This window comes from Perissodus microlepis, chromosome 7 (assembly GCF_051167445.1).
Source record: "Perissodus microlepis isolate ML-2025 ecotype Zambia chromosome 7, ASM5116744v1, whole genome shotgun sequence".
Classification (NCBI taxonomy): Eukaryota; Metazoa; Chordata; class Actinopteri; order Cichliformes; family Cichlidae; genus Perissodus; species Perissodus microlepis.
Window position 1 is genome coordinate 32,742,841 of NC_140467.1, and position 25,605 is coordinate 32,768,445.

Genomic DNA, 25,605 nt, shown 5'->3' on the forward strand with positions numbered 1-25,605 from the left:
TTTGACAGTAAACACCCAAACTGCTATTTAGTGAAATCAACTGAGCATGAAGTTAGTGTAAATATAAGTTCAAAAAAATGATTTCTTTAAAAGGATTGTCACAGTACACATTGTCCTTAGTTTTCCTTTGGGTCACTTTTTATGATGCCTTCTGTCTCGTGAGCCTTTCAGTTACTTCCTGTTCTATTTTGAAAGTTATTCCCTCGTCTAGCTTACTTTTTTCTTAACTTCCGGTCTCTGTTCTTTTCCCACCTTTGTTTTTGTCTAATTAAGCTTACTTTTGCATTTTATTTCCCTGAACTGTGTTTGTTCTTGCAGTGCATTCATTAAGGAAAACAAATTTCCGAGTGGAAAAATTCACACAAACCAGAGTAAAAGCAAGAGGAAATCTTGGGTTGCTGAGTTGATGACAGATAAATGTACATATTTGCATAATCATAAGAAATTTTAAATTAATGTTGAAAATTCATGTATTGCATAGAAATATTTTGCTTATGTTTGATAATAAGAGTACAATAGAACAAAAGAGTACATGAATGCAGGGTTCGCACCGTTCCTCTTTTTTTGTCATTTGGTCAAGTTGTCAACTTTTTGTCTTATGTATTTCTCAGATTTGCGTTTCCTAATAACCTTGTTGAACTTTTATTATATTTCCTTGTTACAGCCACCTTCCTACTGCACCTTTCATTAATCTTGGCAACATTTATGTTACTTTAAATTTTGGAAAGTCCCCTTTCCCTCTCTGTCTTACAACCCTCATGCTTAACCAGACTATTTTAGCAGCTAAAATCACCGCATTACATTTAAAACGGGAATGCTTCACTTGATAACTAATAAAAACTAAAATAATTTATTTGTGTCTGTCATTCCTTAAACAGTTTAAATTATGTTTAAGTAAAAAGGAGTTAACCCAATATGTCTGAGTTTGTTGAGCTATTTTCATAGTTACTTTGGTCATTAAGTATCTGCCTCAAGGCGTCAGCCACAAAACCTTTTGCTTCTCTAGGTGTGTTAGCCACTGTTCACTGCAAAACTACATAAAAAATATTTCCAGGTTCAGAAAAGATCCCAGATAACTTGCGGTTATCTTTGCCACACTGATGGCAAACTATGAAAAGTTTGGTAGGGAAATAACAAATTCATGGTGGGAAATATTTTTCAATTAAGGCCTAGAAACCTGTCTGTACTTCCTGATAACCAACAGTCACTAGGAAAAAATCTATATTCCCCAACCAGTTGCCAAGTGGTTGCTGAAGATAAAGTCGGTTGCAGTCCTTGCAATTAGTTTTATAGCTAGCAGATTATCTAGGCCTGTTCGACTGATAGTGTTGAGAGTGTCACAACAGTACATATATATATATATATATATATATATATATATATATATATATATATATACAGCAGTCACTTGAAGGTTAATCATCAATCAATGTCCACTATATCTCCTACTTCAAGTAATGGTACAGTGCTTTGCAAATTTCTTGGACCACCTTTAGAGATCTGTCAAAAGCCTGCTTAAAACAAAAAAAAATACTTAATTCGCTGAACTGAATCTTTATACCCAAATTTGATCCGGCACACTTGACTTCTCCGACAAGTCAGAAAATAAACAAGCATAACATTAAACCACTGAAACTATGTTTTCTGTTCAGGAATGCAAGAAAATAATTGTAATTTGGCATCTTAATCAAAAGTTAATCTGTTTCTGATTTTTTTTTGTGAACCAGTAAAGTTTAAAATCATTGATAAAAACATATTTCAGAATTTAAAATATGTTGATGAAACAGCTCGCACATACTGGTGGATTAACCATTACAGGAAAAAAAAAAGTACTTTTTTTAGTTACCAATACTGTTAATTTAGGGCAGCTGTGTCATAAACCAACCATTATATTGGTGGTAGAATCCACTTCACTCTTTTATTTTTTTTACTCCCTGAATTTCAAGCCATAACTGTACTTTAGTACTACCACTGTTTCCAACTATGTTTTTTTAAAAGAACTATAAAAGTTATGGTCTCCTAACGTTACTCTTCAGACCAGTTAAACATGCTAGGGTTAAGAGCTTTAGACTAAATGCAACTTACAGTATTTTACAGCTGTTTTGGCTCAGCGTGAAAAATCTTTTAATTAATTTATGCCTTATTCAACTGAATTAATGGTAATGTTTAACCGAGCATCGTAATGTTGCAGTTCACCGAAGGGGGTTATCATAGAGTACACTGAAATCATGACTTCTGGCATTTAAAACAGTAAAAGCCTCACACAGTAAGCCACGATGTATACCACAGAGCTCAGTGAGACATTATGAAGTGGAAACAGCATTTGTGGTGATTACCAATCATCTTAAATTGTTGCTCACCTGGGTAAAGTTAAAATAATGGCATGGTCTGTCCAGGCTTCCCAGTAATAATCATTTAAAGTGCATTAGCTACTAAATCATACCGACCAAGCTTTAGTGTCCTGCCTTTTGTGGTTCATAATAGGAGTGTGGCAAATCAGCCTGTCTCTTTGAATTGCCAGTTTTGGATACTGAATTGCTGTGATAAAGCTAAAGCAACTGAAAAACAGGGTCAAGTGTTCAGTGAAGAAGATACAATCACTGAACATCATCCAGAAAGGTATTTTATGTATGCAATATATGTGGTGATTTCTTCTTTCCCTCGTGTCCTGTAGTCTTGGCTATCTGCTAAAACAGAGCTTGAGCCAATTCTTTTATTTATTTAAACACTGATTAAAGATGTATTTGACACAAATAAGAGCTGCAGCCTACTTAACTGACACTGCTTATTTCTTGCAAATGACTTGATCCAAATACTGAAATCCTGCAGGGTTTTTCCTGGCTGAGAATAGGCGAGCGCCCCTGGAAGCACAATCAATCTGTGTACAGTAAAGGCAATGAGTTTGTGTCATCTTAAAATGTCTCAAATCTATGTTTTTAGGTTGTTTTTTTTAAAAAAAAGAGTGTCCAGTCTGTTTGACTACATGAAATTCCAATTAATTTTCAAAAGAAATCCTCTGTCAGAAATGCTATAAACATCTCTATGCATGTAGAAAAACACTCTGTCCTGGTGCAGAAATGTTAGCTTTTGAGCTTCAGTTATTAATAGACTATAAATTAAAGCTTAAATAGAGAAATAAATCCTAAAATTACTTGTCTGTTGTTCTGTCTCTGATTTGTCAAAGCACTATAAATTATGTATTGATCTCTTAATAACAATATTGATACAATATTTTGATATACTTCTACTACGAGTATACAAAGGCAGACAGGCAAACACATTACTAAAAGAGTCGATTAAACAGAGAGCCAAACATGAAAGTCACATGAGAAACATACAATTAAAAAGTATGATTTAATTTTAAAACAGTGAAAAACTAAAATTAGACAAAACAGCTGCAAGCTGATAACCATATAATCAGATGTAAAGTCATCACATACAAGCAGGTCTATAAAAATGAGTTTTAAGAAGGGATTTAAAGGAAGACAGTGAATTTTCTAGCCTTATCTCCTCAGCCAGGCTGTTCCAAAGCCGAGGGGGCCTGATAGCAAAAACACGGACACCTTTAGATTTAAGCCAACTGAGGATCTAAGGGCTGCGAACTAGTTCATAGGCGGGTCATCATTTATGCTCTGCAGCTTGAGGCCAGACCCATACGTGCTCTAAAAGTGATCAGTAAAATCCTAAAATCAGTTCTAAAACGAAGCAGAGACCCTGGAGAGAAGCAATGATTGAGATGATGTCATTTAAATGTTAGAACCAGTAAGAAGCTGATCTGCTGCTTTCTGAACCAGCTGGAGGTGAGACAGCGACTCTTCGTTTACGTCAGATAGGAGGGAGTTGAAACAGTCAAGCCTATTATTAAATTACTCCTGGATTAATAAGCAACAGATGGCCTGTTGTTGAAGTCTGTTGTCTTCCCCCCTTGGTTAACCTAAATTCTTGACTCCAACCAGTCTTCTTTTGTAGTGCCTAACATGACTCAAGTTTGTGCTACACATAACCAGAAAGCTTTCTTTTCATATATACTCAAGGAAAGATCATGCATTGGGTTAAGAAACACCTTTCCAACCACATTGTTGCTTTCTGCTCTCAGAGTAGAAAGGTGCCATAAACAAGTCCATTTACTGTGTTCCATTTTATAAAGCCAGTCAGGCCAGCTTTAAAGACAAGTTTCTTTTATTTGAATAACACCCTCAATTATGAGAGTAGAGCACTTTAGGAAAGACTATCTAAAGGGACAGCAAAGCAACATGATTGCTATCCAAAAGACAGATTTAATGACCAAGCCAAATGAAGGCTTTGTGCTACACTGGTCATCTTTGTACACCATAAAATTTAATAAGCTGGCTTTCCTTAAAAAATAATGAAAATTCATTCACTTAAGAAATTCAAATTGTCCTGGCAACCAGCTGTCACTGGCTAAAATGATTAAATACCAACCAGCTGTAATTTGTTGCTGGTGATTTCTGGCAGTCAATTACTGGTGTAATTGGTTGCTGTACCAAAAGCCACCTTGCGATTGCTTTGGCTAGCAGATAGCCATGACTGCCAGTAGTTTGTTTTGAAGACAGTGACTTGTCCGCAAACACCTGTCAGTTGCTTGCTGAGTGGTAAAGAAACTGTGAAAAGTGTGATGCAAACCATAAACAGAGACGATTCTCACCTTCAAAGTAAAAGTTGCGCCTTTTGAAACATCTCGTGAGATGAAACCTTTACTTGAAGGTAAATGTTCTCCGTTTCCAGGTTTCACTTTCGCTTGGTGGTTAATCAGCAAGTTTTTGCAGACAAATCGGCATCTTCAAAACAAACTATCGCCGACCAAAGCAATCAAGGAGGTTTTTGAACCTAGCGACAGTTTGAGGGGCGAAACGCAGACGTTAAGATCAGCGATTGTCCAATCTGCCCCAACAGCCACGGAAGTGATCAAGAGAGAAACTACAAAGGCATACAAATTTATCAATTAACCAGTCTATTCTGCCCACAAGCTGTGGGTCATGGCCGAAAAATCAAGCGTTGTATTTAAAGCAGCCAGATAGTTTGGGCATCTGTCTAAGATTTGTCCTGGAAGCCTCCCAGGTGAGCTGTTCAACCTGAAGGAGATTCTAGGACAGACCTGGAACACACTGGAGAGATCTCAGCTGGCAGGTGAGAAGGAGGTCAAAGCGTCTCTGATTAGCTTTTAGAAGATGGATGGAGGATGGAAACCTTGGTAAATGCACTGAGCTTGTTTAGCTCTAACGAAGGAGCCTTTAAGGTACATTGAACAGACTCCTGATAGACTGGGAGTGTCTAAAAGCTTTCCAGATGATGTTAGATTAGGATAAGAGTTGCATTAGTTTAGGTTTTGTTATCCTTATTTCACACACATGTCAGCAGGTTGTTAAATGAAACATTTTTCGCTAATGATTGCGGTGTTTAAATTGGCGCAGAGAGGAATTTCCCAGATTGAGTTTCCCATGATTTACTTCTGTCTCCTATTTCGTCCATTAAAGGTGGAAGAATAAAAGCAGATATGTGAAGCAACTTCTCCACAATGGTAAACAACCACTAAATGTCTGCAAAGCCCAACCAGAGTAATGAATTCATCCATTTTCTAATCAGTGAACTTTGTGACAAGTTTCTGAGTGTTGCTTTTTTTAACATGGCACCATGGAGAGGAAGAGGCACTCTAGCGACTCAGCACATCTGGGGGAAATCTCAGAGGAGCTGATGCTTCTTGACAATTCACGATTTACGACAACAATAAATTTAAAAAACGCAGGAACTTTTGTGCGTTTTTTTTTTCTTTGCAAGGTGGCAGTGGATTCATTGGCAGACTGAAACACTTAGAAATGAAAAATGAGCAGAGCCCCACACATTCCAGCCCAATCTAAAAAGGTGTAAAACGTTTCCAGATGGCTTCAGGGAAATTATTGTAGCGTGTGCATATCATCATCTTTTAGTCTTTTCCCCCAGAATATCCCAGTTGGCTCCTAAAGTGGCTCATTATCATTTTTTTTTCCTTTGCCACTTTTTCACCAGAACAAATTGTGTTGCTGGAGAGTCCAAAAAGTAAATTCTGATGTTTGCTAGTATTTGGAGGACAGGAAACACCATTAAAGTACCTCATCCACTACTAAAAAAGTACTTTTCTATTAAAAGAACCTTGTTTAGAGACCTCTGGCAGCCAGAGGGGCAAAGTGTGAGGCTCCACACTGGGCCTATTGTTTGGTAAGTCCCATTTGTGAATACCTCCACAGGACCAGCCCCTTCATTAAAAACAACAGAGTCACTGCTGCTCTGCTCAACATCCCCTCGCGCTCGCTGCTGCTTCTGCACAGCAGCCTCCAAAATCAACGGCGAGCAGCTGACAGCACAGCTGTTTAAATCTAAGGCACTCCAGGGTGAAGTTTGAGAGAAAAATGTGGCAAAGTTATATATCTACATCTGAGCCATTAACAAGTAAGCTGGTCTGATTTCTGAGCCTAAGATGTTATAGATCATGTTTTACTGTCTTGTGAGGGGACAAAATTAAATTGAAGGCTGAATTTGGTTTGCTGCATGCATTTTATCACAAAGCAATACAAAGAAACAAATCATTCAATATACAAGTCTCTTTTTATTAAACTGCATAGACATCAGTTTACGTCTGTGTACATGTCAGAACAGAGATCTATTGCCAAAAGATTTCTTAAAACAAATTCATTTTATTCAACATTTTCTGCCCTGTGAACTAGATTTAGATCCACCCCCAAATTAGGATATTAAAAAAATAGTTAAATGTATTAAAAATAAACATGTAAGCAGCAGTAAATATATATCATCTTTTAAAATTATATTTTTTCTTTTTATATATATCTTCTTATTAAAAATATAAAAAGTTAAATACTAATTTCTCACTGGGTAAATCACTTCTCAATAGCTACTGATAGTGGCATAAACTCCAAAATGTTTTTAACATTTTAGTGGTGTTTCTGTAGGTCAAGCACTAAAAGCAAAATGGAGGCCCCTCTGCAGGTGGTTGGTCTTTAAAATGGCCCAAACAACTCTGCTGTCCGCCTCTCTGTCCATCAGCAAAGCCCCAGTAGTGTCTGCAAAAACAGGAAGTCATCTGTTAGCTTTATATGAGACAGAGCCAACGATGAATAAGCTCCAGGTCATAGTGTGCTTTTATAAAGGATAACTTATTAAGCAGGGCTCCAGATATAACACTGTCATTTATGTACAGAGATTCTTAATATAGTTTGAGAGCACAAAGTTCAAAACTGTAGGTCAGGAACAAAAATACATCACAGAGTTTCCCATCACAGAAATAGATATTTGTTGTCCCTAAATCCAAGAAAAGAAACTTACCAGCCAAGAATCCAGGAAAACTAGTTAGCTAGTTGGGAAATCACATTGTGTTTGTGGATTTGGGCGCTGGAAAAAACAGAGACGATCAAGTTAATTTAATTCAGAAATGAGTGTAGGCTCTGCATCTAATTATCTGCACATTAATAATTAATGGGCATGATCAACTCAGATTCAGGTTTAGTGGATTTACCTCAGGCGGACAGCCGCTCCTCCGTCTTTCTTCCACCATTCGTCTGATCAAAATCCATTCTGATTGGCTGGTGATTAACACTTGTTTGTGTTAATAGTCAGTATTAGAAAACGGATCAGATTACCGGTGTGATTTATTAGTTTGATTTGTTAATCCTCCATAAAATCAGTGCATTTATCAGGGAGAATATCCTTAACTGCCTGAGTAAAGACACCTCTGAAGATGTGAGCAAAGAGGGAAGAGCAGAAGAATTTTCTTTCATTACATGCAGATAACACCCATGATATTAACCAGCCTATGGAAATCTTTCCAGTCACTTTATTTCTCGGGGCATGCATGATTTACTTCTTGAGTAATTAAATGAGGCTTAATGTTACAACATAAACCATGTAGACTGTGCCACTTGGGACAGAGCAACAATTTCATTTGAATTGTTTACACAGCTGAATGCCGAGCACAAAGTTAGAACCATCAGAAAAGCAGCAGGCAATTACTTTTTCCCTTAAATATACAACTAAAAGAAAGTGCTCAGGGGCAGCAGTAACAATTAAACACTGACGCTTATTTAAACAACTAATCGCATAATGTTCTGTTTATTTTTAACTTCAAACTGCAGTAGCATCTATATAGGGTGCACAGTCTCTAGGATTTCTTTTTGTCTTTTGCTTCTAAAAACATTTAGTGAATATGCTTTCTATACCAGTGCTTCTTATCATTTTTTTCATCTACTCCACAGATGTACTCAAAACACTTTTCTCATCCCCCAGACAGCTTTCATGTTCATGTGACAAACAGCAAACTGTGTAAAATTACTACATTAACAGTTCATCGACTACTTTTAGCTACTTCTCCATTTAGCAGCTATTAATTCCTATTACAGTTTATGTTTATTTAATAATATAACTTGTGCTGTCAGAGATAAACGTTTACATATCATTTAGCTATCTTTCAAGTGCTAATCTATATTTTTAGTTAACAGTTTGACCTTTCTTTTAGCAAAAATAACTTTAGCTAGCTACTATTTCAATCCTAAATTCATTAGATTTGCTAATAATTTATTTTGAACAGTAAGCTAACATTTCAATTTAAACTATATCTATTTTATTAAGCTAGCTATTTAATTGTTTTAGCCATACTATTAGCTAATAATTCTATGCGTTAGCCATGTTTTTAGCTACCTACTGTAATTGTCAGTCACTACAAAAATAGCTATAGTTTTACTCAACTGTGGGCTTTTACTTCTGTTAAATTCAACAGTGTTTTCATATAATTTCTTTACAAAGTTAACCATTTATCTGTACTTCATATTAATCCATAAAGTTCTATAACAATTTAATTCATTTATCCATAGCCCAGTATTAGTTAATGACTTTAAAAATATTATCACTTTATACTAACAGTTCCAACATTTAGTCACAATTTTACATAGCGTTCAACCATTTACTTATTTGTATTTTTTTCAGCACTGTTTTCTTTATTTATGTATTTCTTTTGGCTTCTGTTCTGCTCGTCTGTTTCTTTCAGTCAGCTGTTGATTTTTATTCTCAAACTTGTTTAGGTTGATTCAGTTCTTTAAATAATTCTAATAATTGTGCCAATCTGTCCTTGTACACCTTGGAAGTACTGTTTAAAGGCAGTAGTTTTTAATATCGAGGTCCCTGAGGGGATTGAAAAAACATAAAACATTTCTCAGTGTCAGTCCTGCCAATTTTATTTATTTATATTGTAAACAACATGAAATATTAATTTAGGCTTTCGTGGTGCTGTACATAAAAGAATTCTGGCTTATTTTTGCTTCTTTAGAATATTATTTTGCAGGGCTTTTATAATCCACTTGTAATCCTTTGAGAGAGGCACAATAATCAGCTCAAGTGATGTTTTCCACTTGACATCACCAGTGTGTGAATTATTAAAATAAGCGGCATTTTTCCTGACTTCAGCGCAAAGAAAATAAACTTAACAAACACACTAATGATCATTAAGTGAGAGTGGCAGTAAGCGTTGTTTCGAGCCAGTATATGAGCTCACTTGGCAGCTTAAACACACTTCACCACCACTTTAATGCCGTCACCTGCTGAGCAGTTGCTGTAGCAACAGTGCGTAAATACCAAACTACCACCTAAAGCAGCACAATCCATAAATCCTGCTTCAAACACGAGCCTGCCTCTCGCTCTTTCTCTCAATCTTTTTTTTCTTTTTGTCCACATTTCTGCTGTTTGAGCTAAAAGCACCACAGAGAGGAAGCGTCAGCTTGATGCGATCAAACTCACCTGTAAATGAGGAAACTGGAGATCCCAAAAATGATGAGTGCTAAGCCAGAACCCACAGCTACAATACCCAGAACTGGCAGATGACCTGAAAACAGGAGGAAAAACAAGGAATTCACACTCTCATATGTTCAACAGATGTCCACAATCATATCTTTGAAAATAAAGGAAAAACGCACAGATGTGACTTCCTGAAGTACAGCTGTGGTGCTTTAGAAATCTGTCACCCCACAAACACACAGCCACACTCCCAACGCACAATTAAAACCCTAACAACGATTAATAACAACACCTGCTGGAAGTCGGTCAGTAAAGAAGCAGCGGGGGGTTTTATTCAGTTTCAGCTTCTCTGTTGTTACTGAAATTAACAACAGGTGCACTAGAGGGGGAACAATGAGACAACCCCCAAACAATAATCTTCATCTTTTCGGACTGTTTTTTCACTAGTTTTGCATTTGGCTAGGGTCAGTGCCACTATGGGTAGCACGAGGAGATACCTTGAATCTGCAGAAGTTGCACAGGCAGTCCAACTCCTCTAGGTTCGCACATTAATACGTGCCATTACCAGAAGTTTTGCTGAGTCTTCCAGCACAGTCTGAAGAGCATGGAGGAGATTCCAGGAGACGGGCAGTTACTTTATTAGAGCTGGATGGGCCTGTAGAAGGTAGTTAACCCATCAGCAGGACTGATATCTGCTCATTTGTGCAACAGGAAAAAGATGAGCACTGCCGAGCTACAAGAGCTGCATGACCGGTTTGGCACTGGGTCAGTGATGGTCTGGGAGGCTTATCCATGGAGGGACACACAGACAAAAGCCAGGGTTCAGCATATCAGGAGGAAATCCTCAGACTCATTGTCAGCCCCTACACTGGTGCACGGTTCCTGGGCTCATGGTCAGGCATGCAGACCACATACCATTTTCTTCACTTTTACTTGGGTGTGTTTTTTAATTCAGCCCTCTGTAGGTTGATCATTTTCATTTCCATCAAACAATGTGGCATCCTTTCATTCCTCACACATTACCCCGTATGTATTGCAATTTCTAATATAAAAACAAATAATACATTCATTTTAAAAGGCCTCTGTTTTGTCTCTTTTGAATAACTACTATTGCTCATTAATAAGACTGAAGTATTTCTATTATCGGATTACTCAATTAATTAATACAATTAATTAATAAAATCGAATACTTGATTACTGCAGCCCTGATCCTAACAGGAGTAGTAGAGATGAGATTGCTCTTCTAAGGATCTTTGCTATTTCTTCTTGTAAAATGCACACTGGTCACCCATTGCTCCAACCAACCACCACATGCAAAAAAAACAAACAATCTATCCTTCAGTATCCCAGGCAAGACTTGCTTATGAGGGCAGTGGGAACGGGTTCCAAATCTGACGATTTCTCCATGATAACAACACCACGCCATGAAGCACAGCTTGTAATGTCACTGTTGTTCTCGCTTTGCATTTTTTAAACTTAATTAAAGTCCACCCCAACAGTTCAACAGAGAAAAAACAAAACCCATGAGCAGTCTGGTTACTTTTTACTTGTTTCGTTTTCTGATGTGTGTCAGAATACTGCAATTATCAAACTTGTGATTGTACTCTGTTTTCTCTAGCCAATTAATTACAGGTTTCAAACGCTTATAATCATCTCAATTATCTAATTCACTCCAAGCTGAAGTTGTGAAACTCTTAAGTGTTGATATGCTTCTCCAAATTTCTCAGCATTCATCATCCTTGGTGTTGAAAGTGAGCCTCCATTCATTATCCTGTCTTCACACCACAATACATTTTAATTGCAGTGTGGTTTTCCTTCTCTGTTTATCATCCCTGATAGAAAAAAACAAAACAAAAAAGTGTCACTGCTCAACAAAGACAACTTCCTGCGCTCATATTTCACTGCCTGTCACTGAAGTAAATACTCCACTTCACCCATTTACTTTATAGACACAAAGAGCTGGGAAGGAACTGAAGAAAAACAAGGCATTTATCACGGTAGCTTTATTTAAAATAGGAACAGCGCATTAGTGCCCTGTAATATCCACCTGATTATCAATTCCATTCTAACCAAGGTCATGAAAAAATATGCTATTAAGCTATTATACTGTGTGTGAACTTTTTGTAATTCTTGTCATGAAATTAGTGTCCATTAGAAGACCTTGTGCTGCTCATTTGTGACAGGTATAATCACCTGTAGGTAGGTAGAAAGGGGTAAGTGTCTTATTACATTATGACAGGTCATACCATCATTACAGGAGGGGTCATCAGTGGAAAAGACGCAGGGGGGGTTGTCCAGTGGTGGGCCACCTCTGGGCCAGTGGATCTTCTCTGTCTGGGACCAAATGATGTCTTTGGTGGTTCCATTGTAATATGCAACAACCTGCAAATACAGAGGAAAAAAGTCTTAATTTAAATATGCTCAGATACAGCACCAAATGTTTCTTCTCTTTAGCCTCAAAGTGATGGATTTAAATTTTAATTAGTCCAATACTTTGGACTAATATTAAAAAAAAATGTGATAATCATAGTGACAATGATGAGTCAGGTGAATACAGGCCAGAGACTGGTCTACAACCATCTGGCAATCACCAGTTCTGAGGGAAAAGTGTGTCTTCCCCAAACTGGCAAGTGGTTCCTGGAGGTCGATGGAAAATTGATTACTAAAGCTACAATCACATAGGCCTAGAGGTCAATCAGTGACCTCTGGCAACCACCAGTCACTAGAGAAAAATGTGTTTTCCCTAACCAGCTGGCAAAACCTTCCTGAGATTGCTCTGGTCTCTGGCAGATTGTCACAATTGCAACACAACTGTCGGCCAGGAAACTGGAGTTCAGCTCACGATTGGGACTATTTTTAAGTTTGTCTTATACTTAGTGTTCACTTTTATTTAGTTTAGGAAAGAAAATTTAACACAATTGTTATCACACCAATACTTTGTGCATGGATGGATATGTTGATAGTTAGATATGACTGAAAACATAATAACCATTGGCTGCAAAATAGTATCAACCCTCCACAGGCTGCGTGTTACCACCATGCCTGAGGAGTTGGTAATGTTTAACCTGGCGAGCATACTTGCTAAATATAAGTATTTAAAGAGGATAAATATAGTGAGATCTGAAGCTACAAAGCTCGTAGGCGACTAGCCTTGAAAAGCATAAAGACAGGGAACCAGGTACCTTTGTTCTTCTCCAGTGGTGCTTCTAAAATTTGTCAAGGTGGCAATGCTGTTATTTTATTTTATACCAGAAATTAACAAAAAAAGGTAAAAATGAAAAGAGCCAACTGAGTTGATATTACGAGAAGAGCTGCTTGCATGTTTTCCCTCAAGTCATATAACAGATAAGGTTTTCAAAGAGTCTTTATTACCTCAGTTTTAACTTAATTATCGTATTACCTTCATTTAATTACTTTCCTGCAATCACAATTGTACAAAGGTATTTATTTACCCCAAGATTATGTGATTGTCCCGTCTCTGAATCAAAATATCAGCAAACCTATCAACATAATCAACATATGTTTTGCGTTACTAACCCCCTAACCTGGTATAACATAGGTGATCACTGCATGCCATGCAATGTAATGATTAAAGAAATTAATGAAACGTTCAAGAGAAAATACAGAACTGTAGGATCAACATCCACACAAGCAGCGACCATCCTGAAAGGCTTGTGCACGAGGGAGAGAGCTTTATTTTGACAGTTCCATGAGCAGCATCTGTTGTCCTGCTGTGAAACACGACTCCTGTGTTTCTAACGAGCCGGAGGAAGTTTTATGCTTTCCACCCCTGATCCCAACATGTTGTGTCCTCTCTGCTAAAGGCTTCAAGGCCGTCGCCCCTACACAGGGTCATCAAAACAATGCAGAATGCGTTCAGTGAAGAGCCAGAAGCTGCACACACTGAAATAGCTCCAGTATTTTGGTGCAGGGGCTGCGTTTACGTCACTCCACAGCCAACAGACTCTTTGGTATCATAAAGTTCATAAAATATCATTAAATTGTAAATACCTAAACATTACACCCATATATTACAATGATTGGTTTTGCTGAAGAAGGCTATGTAAAGCTATAACATAACTTGGTCCTTTGGTAATATATATAACGATGCTGTAAGAAAACTAAATAATTAAAGTGTACCAAAATAAAACATTTCTTTCTAGTGGCCAGCAGGGGGTGACTCCTCTGGATTCAAAATAAGTTTTTTTAATCCATCCATCTTCTTCCGCCATCCATCTTTTACGTCAATGCGAAAATTTCCGTGCTTCTCACTTGATTTATAAACTCCAACTCTTCTCTGATAAGTTTCAATTGCTAGTTCCATGTGATCCTGAACACAGGAAGATGTTTATTTTGGAATCTGTGCTCTTATTTAGATTATAAAAAATTATGAGTTTGGACATGTTTTGGCTACCTTGTGATTGGCAAGTTGCATGCCATATAAGCATGGTGATGGGCAAAAGTCTCAATTCATAGCTCAAACCTGAAGTCCACAAACCAGTGGGTAACAATGCCATCTGTTACATGATATACTGTCTACCATACATATGCATTTGGAGTACCTTAATAAATGGAAATACTTCATTTGATTACGCCAAAGTCATGCTAATGTTACTTTTTTTTTAATGAAATCTAACACATAAATCCACTTATTAACAGTGTAGCTTGTGTTTTTATGTTAATATTACATATCTTCAAACATTAAGCAACAGAGGACGTTACAAGAACACTTCCACAAACAAATTTTGTTTATACGAGAGTTTCTGTTCAGTGGAAAATAAATATTAGTTAATATTCTGTTTCCCATAATCCGCTGATACAATATATAGACAAAATCATTGGACCACCTACACAATGCACCTACAGGAGTTGCTAACCCTTGGAAACCCATGCCGAGACGCTCCAAACGCTCAGCTTTTGTGCTGATGTTGCAATTATTGAGCTAGCGGAGAGTTGATGGATTTACACAATATTCTCTTTAACGCTTGACATGGCTAAGTGCTTAATTTTATACACCTGTGACAATGCAACTGAAAACAACTGAATCAAAGATGAGGAGAATACCTTTTGTTCATATATGTATCAACAAAAAACTTCTAGCTATGTTCAATTCAGTTACAAAAATCTGCTTCTTATTTTCTTAAAGGGATTTTTCCCCTCGTGCAAAGATGAACATAGATTTTTATATTATTTTATATTGTTAAGGTTGAAACCTAAAACTGCTCATGTGATGTTTTCAGCAGCCTGCTGGTCAATGTGAATCCACCAATTAAAACCCAGGGATAAATGAGACCAGGAAGTCACACTGACAGCCTCTCAGGACCACTGTGAAATTCTAATTGAAGTCATGTGTAGCTAACCCACTTATTCTGCCCTCAGGGAGGAAAAAAAACACACTGGAACCGTTCACAGCGGTGTTTGCAGAGCACAACATACAAAAATATTTTCATCGGACTGTTTGGGGGAACTGAGGTTTTATGCATCTTATCATTAGAGAGGTCAAGACCCCAGAAAATCTAACAAACAGACCACTTTCCATGCATGGTGTCGAACATTTTATTTCACTGCGTCTACAGCCAAACATGAGGAAAGGCTGTGGTTTAAAACTGCACATAATGCTGAGAAGAATTTTGGGGAAAATGTACAGTAATTAGGGACACATTCAGTAAATTAGTCTCTCGCTGTCTGCAATTTGTTTATAATTTGGTGTCAACATCTCATTTTGTGTGGAAACCTCAGAAGTGTAAATCAAAAGTGTTCAGTAATGGGACTAGTAGGAGCCAAACGTATAAACTTTGAATATTAAATAAAATGTGAATTTGTTTTGCATTCACTACAGTATTTCTGCACTAAACTGCTTGTGACTCTTCTCCCAGGCAGTTTATTTAAGGGATAAGCCAATAAAAATTAATCACCGTATTAACCACAGTGAAGCTTGCTGCATGCAAAAACACTGCAGTAGAAAGAACGACAAGGTTTATTTAAAAGAATCTGAAAACACTCTCTTTGGTATTATTAGTTCAGTCCCAGCCATAATATGTATATTCAGCAAATCTATCTATCTATATAGAGAAAGAGATGGTAACTTTAGTATATCAACAAAAACATTTTTGAATTAAAAAGTTCAAATGAAAAGTACAATTAAGAACTTTTGTCATGTGATGACTCCAAATGACACTATTTATAATGATTCAGTACTAAAGCTGTATTTTCGTTACAATAATATAATCTTTTATGAAATTATACAACTAAAATGATGATGTAAAGGATTAAAAATACTTTGAAGAAGCTATAACGCTTTGCTACCTGTGTTTAGAAGCCTTAAAAGAATTAGGACAGTTTAAGTTTAATCTCGACTTTTTCAGCACCAGAAGAAGACAAATCTGTGCACACCCTATTAAATCCTCTATTTTCCCCTACCTTTTACTTTTTTCCATTTGCTAGAAAGTAAACATGGCCAGGGCACCAGCTGATGACACAAGTTTTAATAGATGAACAATGCTAAAAAATTTTACAAGTAAACAATCTACAGCTAACAATGATAAATAAAATTCAAACGCTAAGGAAACTTTTATGTCGTTGTTCATATTCATTTGGTATTTTGTCAAAGTCACAAGAAACCTCTAGAGATGTACAACAGAGGTGCATGAATCTCCTGAGCTCCAGGTTCATGACCACAGATGCACAGCTGGGTATCAAAACTCGGCCTCTTTTGGACCAAATTAAATTTCAAATAAATCCTCATTTTAACCCTTGGAAAGGCTTGTTTGGAGTTTCCAAGTTTGGAGTGTGTTTTATGCCTTCACTAGAAAGCCAAATGCGTAGCGATATGAAGAAATGAGGGTAGCGGGAGCTGGGGAAGAACATGCAACAAATGTCTCTGCACACCAGTTGGTATGCATCATAAGTCTTTGCTCACTACACTGTGCCAAAAACTGGTTTAACTGAGAAATGAAAGTTTATATTTCTGAAATGGGTTTGTGAGAAAATGATTGTGTGGTAGTGAAACGTATTAAACACTCATCGTCAGCCCACTTAATTCCTAATAAAACTGTGCCAAATCCCACTGATAACTGTGGCAGCTCTGTGATACTCTGTGTGCCTCTAGGTGTTTCTGTCATAGAGGTGCCATATGTTGGAAAGCACTTCCTATATCCTTAAATCTTTAAATCTCCCTACTGTGCAAAATGCACAAATTTAGTCCGAGCCTTCACGGAGCCTTGAGGGCTTATCACAGTAAAATCCAATAAGGTGTTGTCACAGATTAACATCTTCATGAGCAGCTAAAATAACTTTCAAAACCCTCAATGAAACTATAAAACCATGACTTACCCCGTACTCCCCTGTCTCCTGGTTGGTCATCGCCCACAGGTCAACGTCAATATTTCTGGCATTTTTTTCATCTGTGGAAACAAGTCCGGTCACACCTGAAAACACGAAGAACGGCCACATTAAAGATTTGACAGTGGATCGCGATCTGTGGTGTTTTAAAACAAGCCAACCGTGCACACAGGAGTTTTCATATTTTTCTTTCAAATGCTCATAGACAGCACTTTCTCTAAATTGTTTATAACTAGGAAATAGCATAAGCAACAGTCAGACTAACAGCAATAAATCCTTTGCTGAAAAGTGCACAACAAGAGTGAAAATCCTAACCGTAACCGTGACTTGTGTTTAATATAATAATTGCATGACGGGAACTCCATTTGCAGCTTTTACGCTGAGTATTCTCCTGACCAAAAGCCTTTTGTGTAACCTCTAAACAAAAGAAGTGCATTTGTTGAACCACAGAGGCACCACTGATAGCTTAAAATGGTCCAAATTCAAAATGTTTTAAATCAATGATGTATGAAATAAAAGTAACAGAAATGAAACTGTGACATCGAGGATTCAAAGCTGGGTCTCTGGTACATCAACTAGCCCCACAACAGAAAAATGTGGACTTTGCCAGCTAATCATCTTGTTTCTTTTAAACGACTGTTGAAAACTCATTTCTATATGTTAGCATTTCCTTAATCTTTAATGTTCTTTAACCTTTTAACTTATCTTTAATATGGGACTTTTTTTGCATAGCACTTTTATAAAGTGCTTCACTGTTTGGATAAAGTTATTATTATGGTTATTATGAGAATGATTTTTTCATAAGGGTTCAAATGTCTGGAAACGAGGACACTGAGTTTTTAAACATTTTGCTGGAAAATCTACCACACATGAATAGTCCTAATAAAAAACGGAGAATTGCAGCACAACTGAAGCACCGTTTGAGTGCCTGCACATAAACTAAAACAAAAAAACCAACAAGAGGAGAAATTGCTGCATTTTAAAAAGATGAGAGCTTTCATCGAATGTTTGGACCCCAAAAACGCTCTTATGTCATCACTTAACAGGCAGACAGGATATTTGAAAAGCTTTTGTGTCCATCAAATTAGGTCAAGTTAAAGCAAAATTCGCTATAACGCCAGGAAAGTTTCTATTACATCCTCATCGTGCCCCCTATTTTCTTGCTTTTTTCTCATCATGCTGAGAAAAAGAAGCTGTTGAACTCTTTCATGCCAAAACAACTAAATCCTATTGTTCTGCTTATTTCCATTTGATATGAGTGCAGATCTGGCAGCTGATAAAGTAAACAAGGAAGTGTGTGAGCGGGCACATCAAGCATCAAATGGCTATTAGCAGGAGTGTTGTGTGATAACGGTTCAATTATGCTGTAATTATGATGTTGAAAGGGCACATTTTAATCGCATTCTGGGTTCAACGGTGCTTTACGATAATGTGCAGCTGGTCACTTGGCCTCGCAGCGAGTACTGTTCCCTGTTATCTGAAGTGCAGTAACGGCTTTAGGGTGAAATGAATGGCAGTGTTTAAAGTGGTGGTGGAGACCTAAATCCATACTTTGCATTAGGTCTCATGCATGAACATTCAGCGATAGATGCAAGATCAAACAGCGACAGAAAGGCTCACTGTCGCTGTCTTTTAGTTTCTGAAACCTCTGAAAGACTTGTTGTTACAAATTTACAGAAATGTACTCACCCCAGAACTGGCGGTTTTGTGTCCTCATTGTGATGTTAATGCCGTCATTCTGGGCTCCCCCCTCTGCCAGTGTCTCCTGTAAGGCCATCGCGTATAGTACAAAACCATCATAGAAGCTGCCAGCGATGTAGTCCATCTGCAAGAAGAGACCAAACAGCAGCATGAGGATATTACACTGGGCCCTTTTAAACATTCAATAATACATAATACAATAAACATCATTTATCATTAAGTGCTGACAATGACACGGGGCAAATCGATTTTTTTCTGCACAGAATATCTGAAAAAGAAAAAAGATTAAGCAGGTTACGATTCTAATCAGAACTCACAAATATGTTAAAGGTGATAACTTACCAACGACGGCTCCAAGTGCACACCAAAATCCCTCTGAGCTCTGGCATGGAGTTTCTTCTGAAAGTCTTTGTATTCTGGATTATCAGGAGGCCGGTACGTTATGACGAAAACAGACTAGAGGAAGCACAAAGACGGAAATGTTAACAAAGAGTGAAGATAGATATGAGAGATGTATTCTTAAAAATACTCTACATTTCCCTGGTGGTATACACAAGCTTCCATAATTAAAATATCAAGAGCATTGATGGTGTGCTTAGAATGGTCAAAATGTTTTAGATGTGTTTTGCCGTTGTTTGAAGTCATCTTCACTGTGGAAAAATGTAGCATTACATATGCGCTAGGTTACAAGAAGTTAATACATTTTTGCAAAAAAAAAAAAAAAAAAAATAGCACAGTGACCATAACAATCACGATCAAATGTGTCAATCATCACTTCTGCTACGTGCACAATTTGATGTGCTTAATCGGAGACAACATCATCCTTCCACAATGAATGCACTAACCAAGTAGGTCCATAGTATATATCTGAAATGAGACACGAAGGCCCTCTTTTAGAACACTTAAAGTCCTAGTTGACTCAAACTAGCTCAATATTCAGCTGTTCATTCCCTGGCTGTAGCAATTTTATCATAGTAAATTAGAAAGAAACACATACTAAATGTAAATGAAAAAAGCTTGGCTGTGTAATACCCCGAGTTACCTAATGTGTAACCACCTAAACATGCAGTCTGTGATAATACAAAAATAAATGCTGTTAAAGTTGTTGAGAGAAATATTAGTGAAACACTGAACAAATCCAGCTTGTTTGGAAGGGTTTTCTAGGACATGGAAGCACAGCTTAGGTTTACAAAGTTGCATCTTAACAAACAACACGAGTTCTTGAATAGTGATGAGACCAAAGTGGAGATGTCTGGCCATAATGCACAGCACCAGATTTGGTGACAGTTAACACAGCGGTGGTTGTTTGGGCTTGTTTGTGGCCACAGGACCTGATCCTCTCGCAGTCATTGAGTCGACTATGAATTCTTCTGTATATCAAAGGATTCTAGAGTCAAATATGAGGACATCTGTCTGACAGCTAAAGCTTGGCACAGACTGAGATATGCAACATGACAATAATCTCAAGCACGTCAGCAGTAGGTTCACAACAGAATGGCTGAATGACTGAAGGTGTTGCAACGACCCAGACTTCAACATGGCTGAAATGCTTTGATGGGATCTTAAGATCTTAGAATATCTCCCCCACAATCTAAGCAAGAGAATAAGTCAACAAGATAAGTGTTTGGTGGTGTGTACTTAGTTACAGTTAGCATTCATAGAGTCCTGTGAAAACAGTATATTCATGGTAATAAATGAAGCCCAAAATGAGTGCCACAAAGACACACTTAGCTTGTGTTTCAATGATGCAAGTAACAAAATAAACTGTTTGAGTGTTACCGCCAGTGTTGGGGAGTAACGGAATACATGTACCGCCATTATGTATTTAAAATACAAAATTTGAGTAACTGTATTCCGTTACAGTTACCGTTTAAAAAGGTGGTATTTAGAATGCAGTTACTTTGTTGGAATAAATGAATTACACGGCTGTATTTTCCTGTTTCATATTGTCGCGGGTCAGAACTGTTTGGGTTTTGTTTGAGAGCTATGTTCTGTTGTTCCAGGCGGCAGCGTTACGGTTGCCATGGTTACAGGGTGACGCGCGCTCCCTCTGCGACTGTGTGTTTCCTGAGTGAGAGAGGCCTTTTTGTTGTTGTTGTTGTGCTAAGCTAATAGGCAGAATGCTACAGGCATAACCCTAAAGAATGTAGCCTCATGGGCAGTGTAGTCCGTGCTGCAGGGAGAATGGACTGCCATACCCGTTATGTGTCTGTGAGCAAGAGGAGGGAGAAAAAGGAGAGTGGAAAAGTACGAGCTGTCGCCGAGCAGAAACGGAAGCTGGAAGCATGTAAATATAATAATAACCACTGCAGCCAAGAAGAGTGCCTGACGAGCCCAGTTGTAAGTAAGCTATTAAGACTCGACTGTACACTGTGTTCGTGTTTTCCTCCGAAACAAGTTCCGTTGGAGCAGCTTTTCAACTCCTCTCTCTGTCTCTCGCTAGCAAACTTGACCCAGACAACAAAGTAAAGCTAGTTTTCAGCTACGAGCCCGACACAAACCCACCGTATTAGTCAGAGGTCCCTTTACTATGGTTTGGAGCCGCGGACCTTCAGTAATAGTAATAAATCACATTCATGTAGTTGTAAACAGCATGATAATATATTAAGTAATCCAAAGTATTCAGAATACGTTACTCTCATTGAGTAACGTAACGGAATACGTTACAAAATACATTTTGGGCGTGTATTCTGTAATCTGTAGTGGAATACATTTTAAAAGTAACCTTCCCAACACTGGTTACCGCTATCATTGTGCCCTCTGTTAAGTACTGATTTCAGGTATGTGCCATATCATATCATATCATCCGCAATAATACTGGCAGAAATTTCTCCGTGACAGAAAAACGTTATACCACAACATCAACGACATAGAAATGTCATGACCTTACTCTCCCTAGCACACACAGACAACAGCTTGAGAAGCCCAGTCGTATCTGACAACGAGAGCTACGAGTCAGCCAACAACTAAACAAGAAGGGAGCTACTTCAACAACCTCCAACAAAACACAAAGACCTGCAAAATATTCAAGAAACGGTTATCGCTGTTTTAAAACAAGGTACCAACTTAAACATCAAATATAATGAAATACATGTATGCTTATTATACATAGTTATTTATTTGTATTAAGAAACTAACAAAAATTTAAAAGGCCTGTTTTTCATCCATCCACTCATTTTCAACCTAGACTCCAACATAACTGAACTACTCCCCTCACACCTCTGTCAGCAACTCATCCCTCACTCTGGTGACTAATTCACACTTTATTCAGTAAAAAGCAGGTCCTAAAATAAAGCAGCTGCTTAGACAAAACCCTCTCCAGTGTGGAATATGTGTTTCGAAAAAACATAAAAACACTATTGGTCTTATAATTCGTCGTGCAATTACAAATACAGCCTGACAGAGTGTGTTGTTACTTCTTTAATGACTTCGAAAATTGGTTCAATACAAACTGCTCTGCAGGCACAAGTGCTGAGAGAGACCTTTAGTCTAGCAATCAAATTTTGACCCAGACGTTTCAGTGCAAATATTTACCTTTGCTGACCTTTGATTCTGTCGATACACTAGTCACCAAAACAAGTTTTTCGCAAAAAAACAAGTTCTTTTTTTTTTTTTTGCTCTTATCTGGAAATTCTACAGCTTGGTTTTCATGTTACAACAGTTACTGGAGACCTACCACAAACTTCCACAAGCAATTATTGCTGTGAAGGAAGCATATTGCGATAATGAGACCTGTTACGGCATGCAGACAAATTAACACCTTTCATGATGAAAAATATCAGATCCAAAAATGTGGCTTTACAGCTCAGAAGGTTAGAAGTTCAGATTCAGATGAACAGATAGAGACACAGAGTGTTTATCAGTTCATGGTTTCAACATTGCAAAACAAGCACTTCCTTTCATTATTAAATCTTCTCTGCGATCTTAAAATTGCTTCCTTCTTGAAATAAATCCAACCCCTGTGGACAGGTATACAGTTTAAATACCTTATTATTTGTTAGGATAAAATCTATACTTTTGCAATATTAATTATTTTGTTAAAACCCCTTGAATTAAAAAAAAGTCGAAAAACTGTCAAAAAACCGTGCTGTAACATAAGTTTTACAAGACTGTACAAGAACATTTTCCAGCTATTCAAAGTTAATGTTTTATCTTATTATTGGGAATTTAGGCAAATATATGCTGTACATTATGTCTTAATCCACTATTTATTATGCAAGATTTATTTTACAAAGGCTACACTGCTTCAAAACTACTGAAAATGCTTCATTAAGAGAATTAGGGGGAGCCAGTGTGACATTTAGGGGGATAAATTAGTCGACTGACACATTTGTGCCTACTTTCTTATTTCTCAGTGCACTCATTTATAGGGCTAAAAGGCCTCCTGTAAAAACACATCCCCCGATTCATTAATGTCAAGAATTTCCCTCTTTAAAGTGGTCAAAGTGTCTGAGAAGAGGAACAATTTGTGTCATCTGAGACTGAAGAGACCAAATTGGTTCAACTTTGTAAGATGAACCAATCTTACCAGCTTGTAAGAGTTTATTCAAGTCTTTCATCTATATGTCTGTCATTACCATAAAAGCTTCACATCTTTTTAATTTCCACAGCCATGTTGAGTTTACTCAGCCGGTATGGACACGGTAACTGAAACATGGTAATGCCACTCAATTAAGCGAGATTACCATTTCCCATGCCAAATGGCGGTCTTGTGTGATTTCCAATTGCAAAGCAAGTGAAACAGTGATTGCAGCATCTAATAAATCCAAGCATAAAAAGGTATGTGTTCATTTTACCTTAAAAACCTTGATGGGATCAGCCCAGTCAGCTTTCTGCCATGGTTTGCGATCTGCCAAGATCTCAGCAAACACATCCAGATAGAAGATAGCATAGTTTTCTGGGTCCTGGATATCATTCTGAAACTGTTCCATGATGGTCATAAACGTCTCCAAGGGCCCACAGATGTACACGACTGTGAATAGAAAAGCATTAACCAATCACTTTTTAATTTTTTTCAAAACATACCAAAAAAGTCCATCTTGTGCTGGGTTCAGATCATATTTTAGCAGATGCATGTCTGGTGTTAGATAAATGATCACTCATATCATGTTATTTTTAACACCACTTAGATTACTTAGATCAGGGGTGTCCAACTCCAGGCCTCAAGGGCCGATGTCCTGCAGGTTTTAGATGTGTCCTTGAGCCAACACAGCTGATTTAAATGGTGAAATTACCTCCTCAACATGTCTTGTAGTTCTCCAGAGGCCTGGTAATGAACTAATCATTGGATTCAGGTGTGATATCCCAGGTGATCACCCAGGGTGATATCTAAAACCTGCAGGACACTGGCCCTTGAGGCCTGGAGTTGGACACCCCTGACTTAGATTGTCTGTTAGCATATCTCTCACTTACCTAGTGCTCTATGCACTATGGAAATAAATGTTCTAACATGCTAAACTTTTTTGTCGGCATTGCAGAAGGTGGATTTTGTCTTCAACTACGGTACCAAGCAAAGGTCTTGAGCCACCCCTCATTTCTTTACATTTTAAATGGTGAAATAATTGCACCAATTTACTGAAAAATGTGCAGACATAAATGGAAATACAGTTTAAAGGCACTGGACTGCCACTGATGCCAGTCCAGTTCTTTAGACTTGGTACACCTAAACCTTTTTTTCCCTGTTTCCCATTCTTAAGAAACAGCAACTCTTACACTGAGATTATTCAGATGAGGTTTCAGTGAACAGTAGAAGGATCAGCTAAAGAGCCAGTCATCTCAGGTCATGTATCAGGTCTTTGCTGGCTTTTTCCTGTGTTGTTTTTTTAGGGGGGGTTGTAAGCACATGACTTCCAGATACAGTTTATCTTGTGTCCTCCACTGGTCCAGTTTTTTCAAATCTCTTAAGGACATGTTAGATGGCATTCTGAGATACCCTAAGTATTCAGCTAACAGCTTTTTTCTTATGTCTGTAAAACTGTGCTATCTTTGGCTTTTTTTTAGTAGATTCACCTAAAGAAAATTTTGTACAGGCTGTTAGTGCCTAAATATACAATTTACAATGGGTTCTTTGTAAAGTTGTTATACAGTATGTAGACACAACGCTGGACCATCCCTTGACTTAGGTGCTTTTTATGCTTGAATGAACAGTGTTAAGTGGCTTAACAAACAAAAAAAGGTTCCTCTAGAACTCGTCAGGACTGGATAGGAAAATGAGTGAAAAAACAGCCAGTGACAAATGACAGACTTGGAAAGACCTTCAGAAAGCCCGGAGAACTACTGTTCAACACCACTTTAGGGTGGGACATCAGCTCACAACAATATTAGGGGAAACACACTGACATTTACTTTACTTGCATTTTTTTTTAACACTTACTGAATGTTCATGCTTTCAGATTTTGCTAGACATTCATATCAGCACATTTCCTGTGGCTTTGATTAAACATGTATACGGTTCCTTGAAATCTAATTGATCTCTGTTTGCTATCATTGTGACAACACCTATAATTTCTATTAAAACCAGAGCAGTGTGACACATTTTCCAGTTTCTTGTGGTTTCACATATTGAAATGAACAGCACAGTCTAAGTAGTGGGTAATACACTTCGACAGCTGGCGTTTATTTCAACTTTTGCAATGCCTGATTCTAATAAATGTCAGGCTACAACAAAATGGTCTGTAGCAGGAAAGAAAAAAAATACACGAGCAAGCCAAGATGGAGAGAAAAGCTGTACAAAGATTGGGGTGGATATTAGTTCAGGGGACCTCAAACAGT

General features: G+C 37.6%; 1 protein-coding gene across 1 annotated transcript in view; it reads right to left on the reverse strand.

The window, feature by feature from the left end:
- Positions 1–25,605, reverse strand: part of npr2 (natriuretic peptide receptor 2) — an 89,613-nt gene that overhangs the window by 47,656 nt on the left and 16,352 nt on the right. The window contains exons 2-7 of the mRNA XM_084934704.1: positions 23,631–23,806; positions 19,177–19,290; positions 18,823–18,958; positions 17,125–17,219; positions 12,039–12,174; positions 9,796–9,880 (exon numbers count right to left, since the gene is read on the reverse strand). Coding sequence (XP_084790830.1) covers positions 9,796–9,880; positions 12,039–12,174; positions 17,125–17,219; positions 18,823–18,958; positions 19,177–19,290; positions 23,631–23,806 — 742 coding nt within the window. The remainder of the gene's footprint in view (positions 1–9,795; positions 9,881–12,038; positions 12,175–17,124; positions 17,220–18,822; positions 18,959–19,176; positions 19,291–23,630; positions 23,807–25,605) is intronic.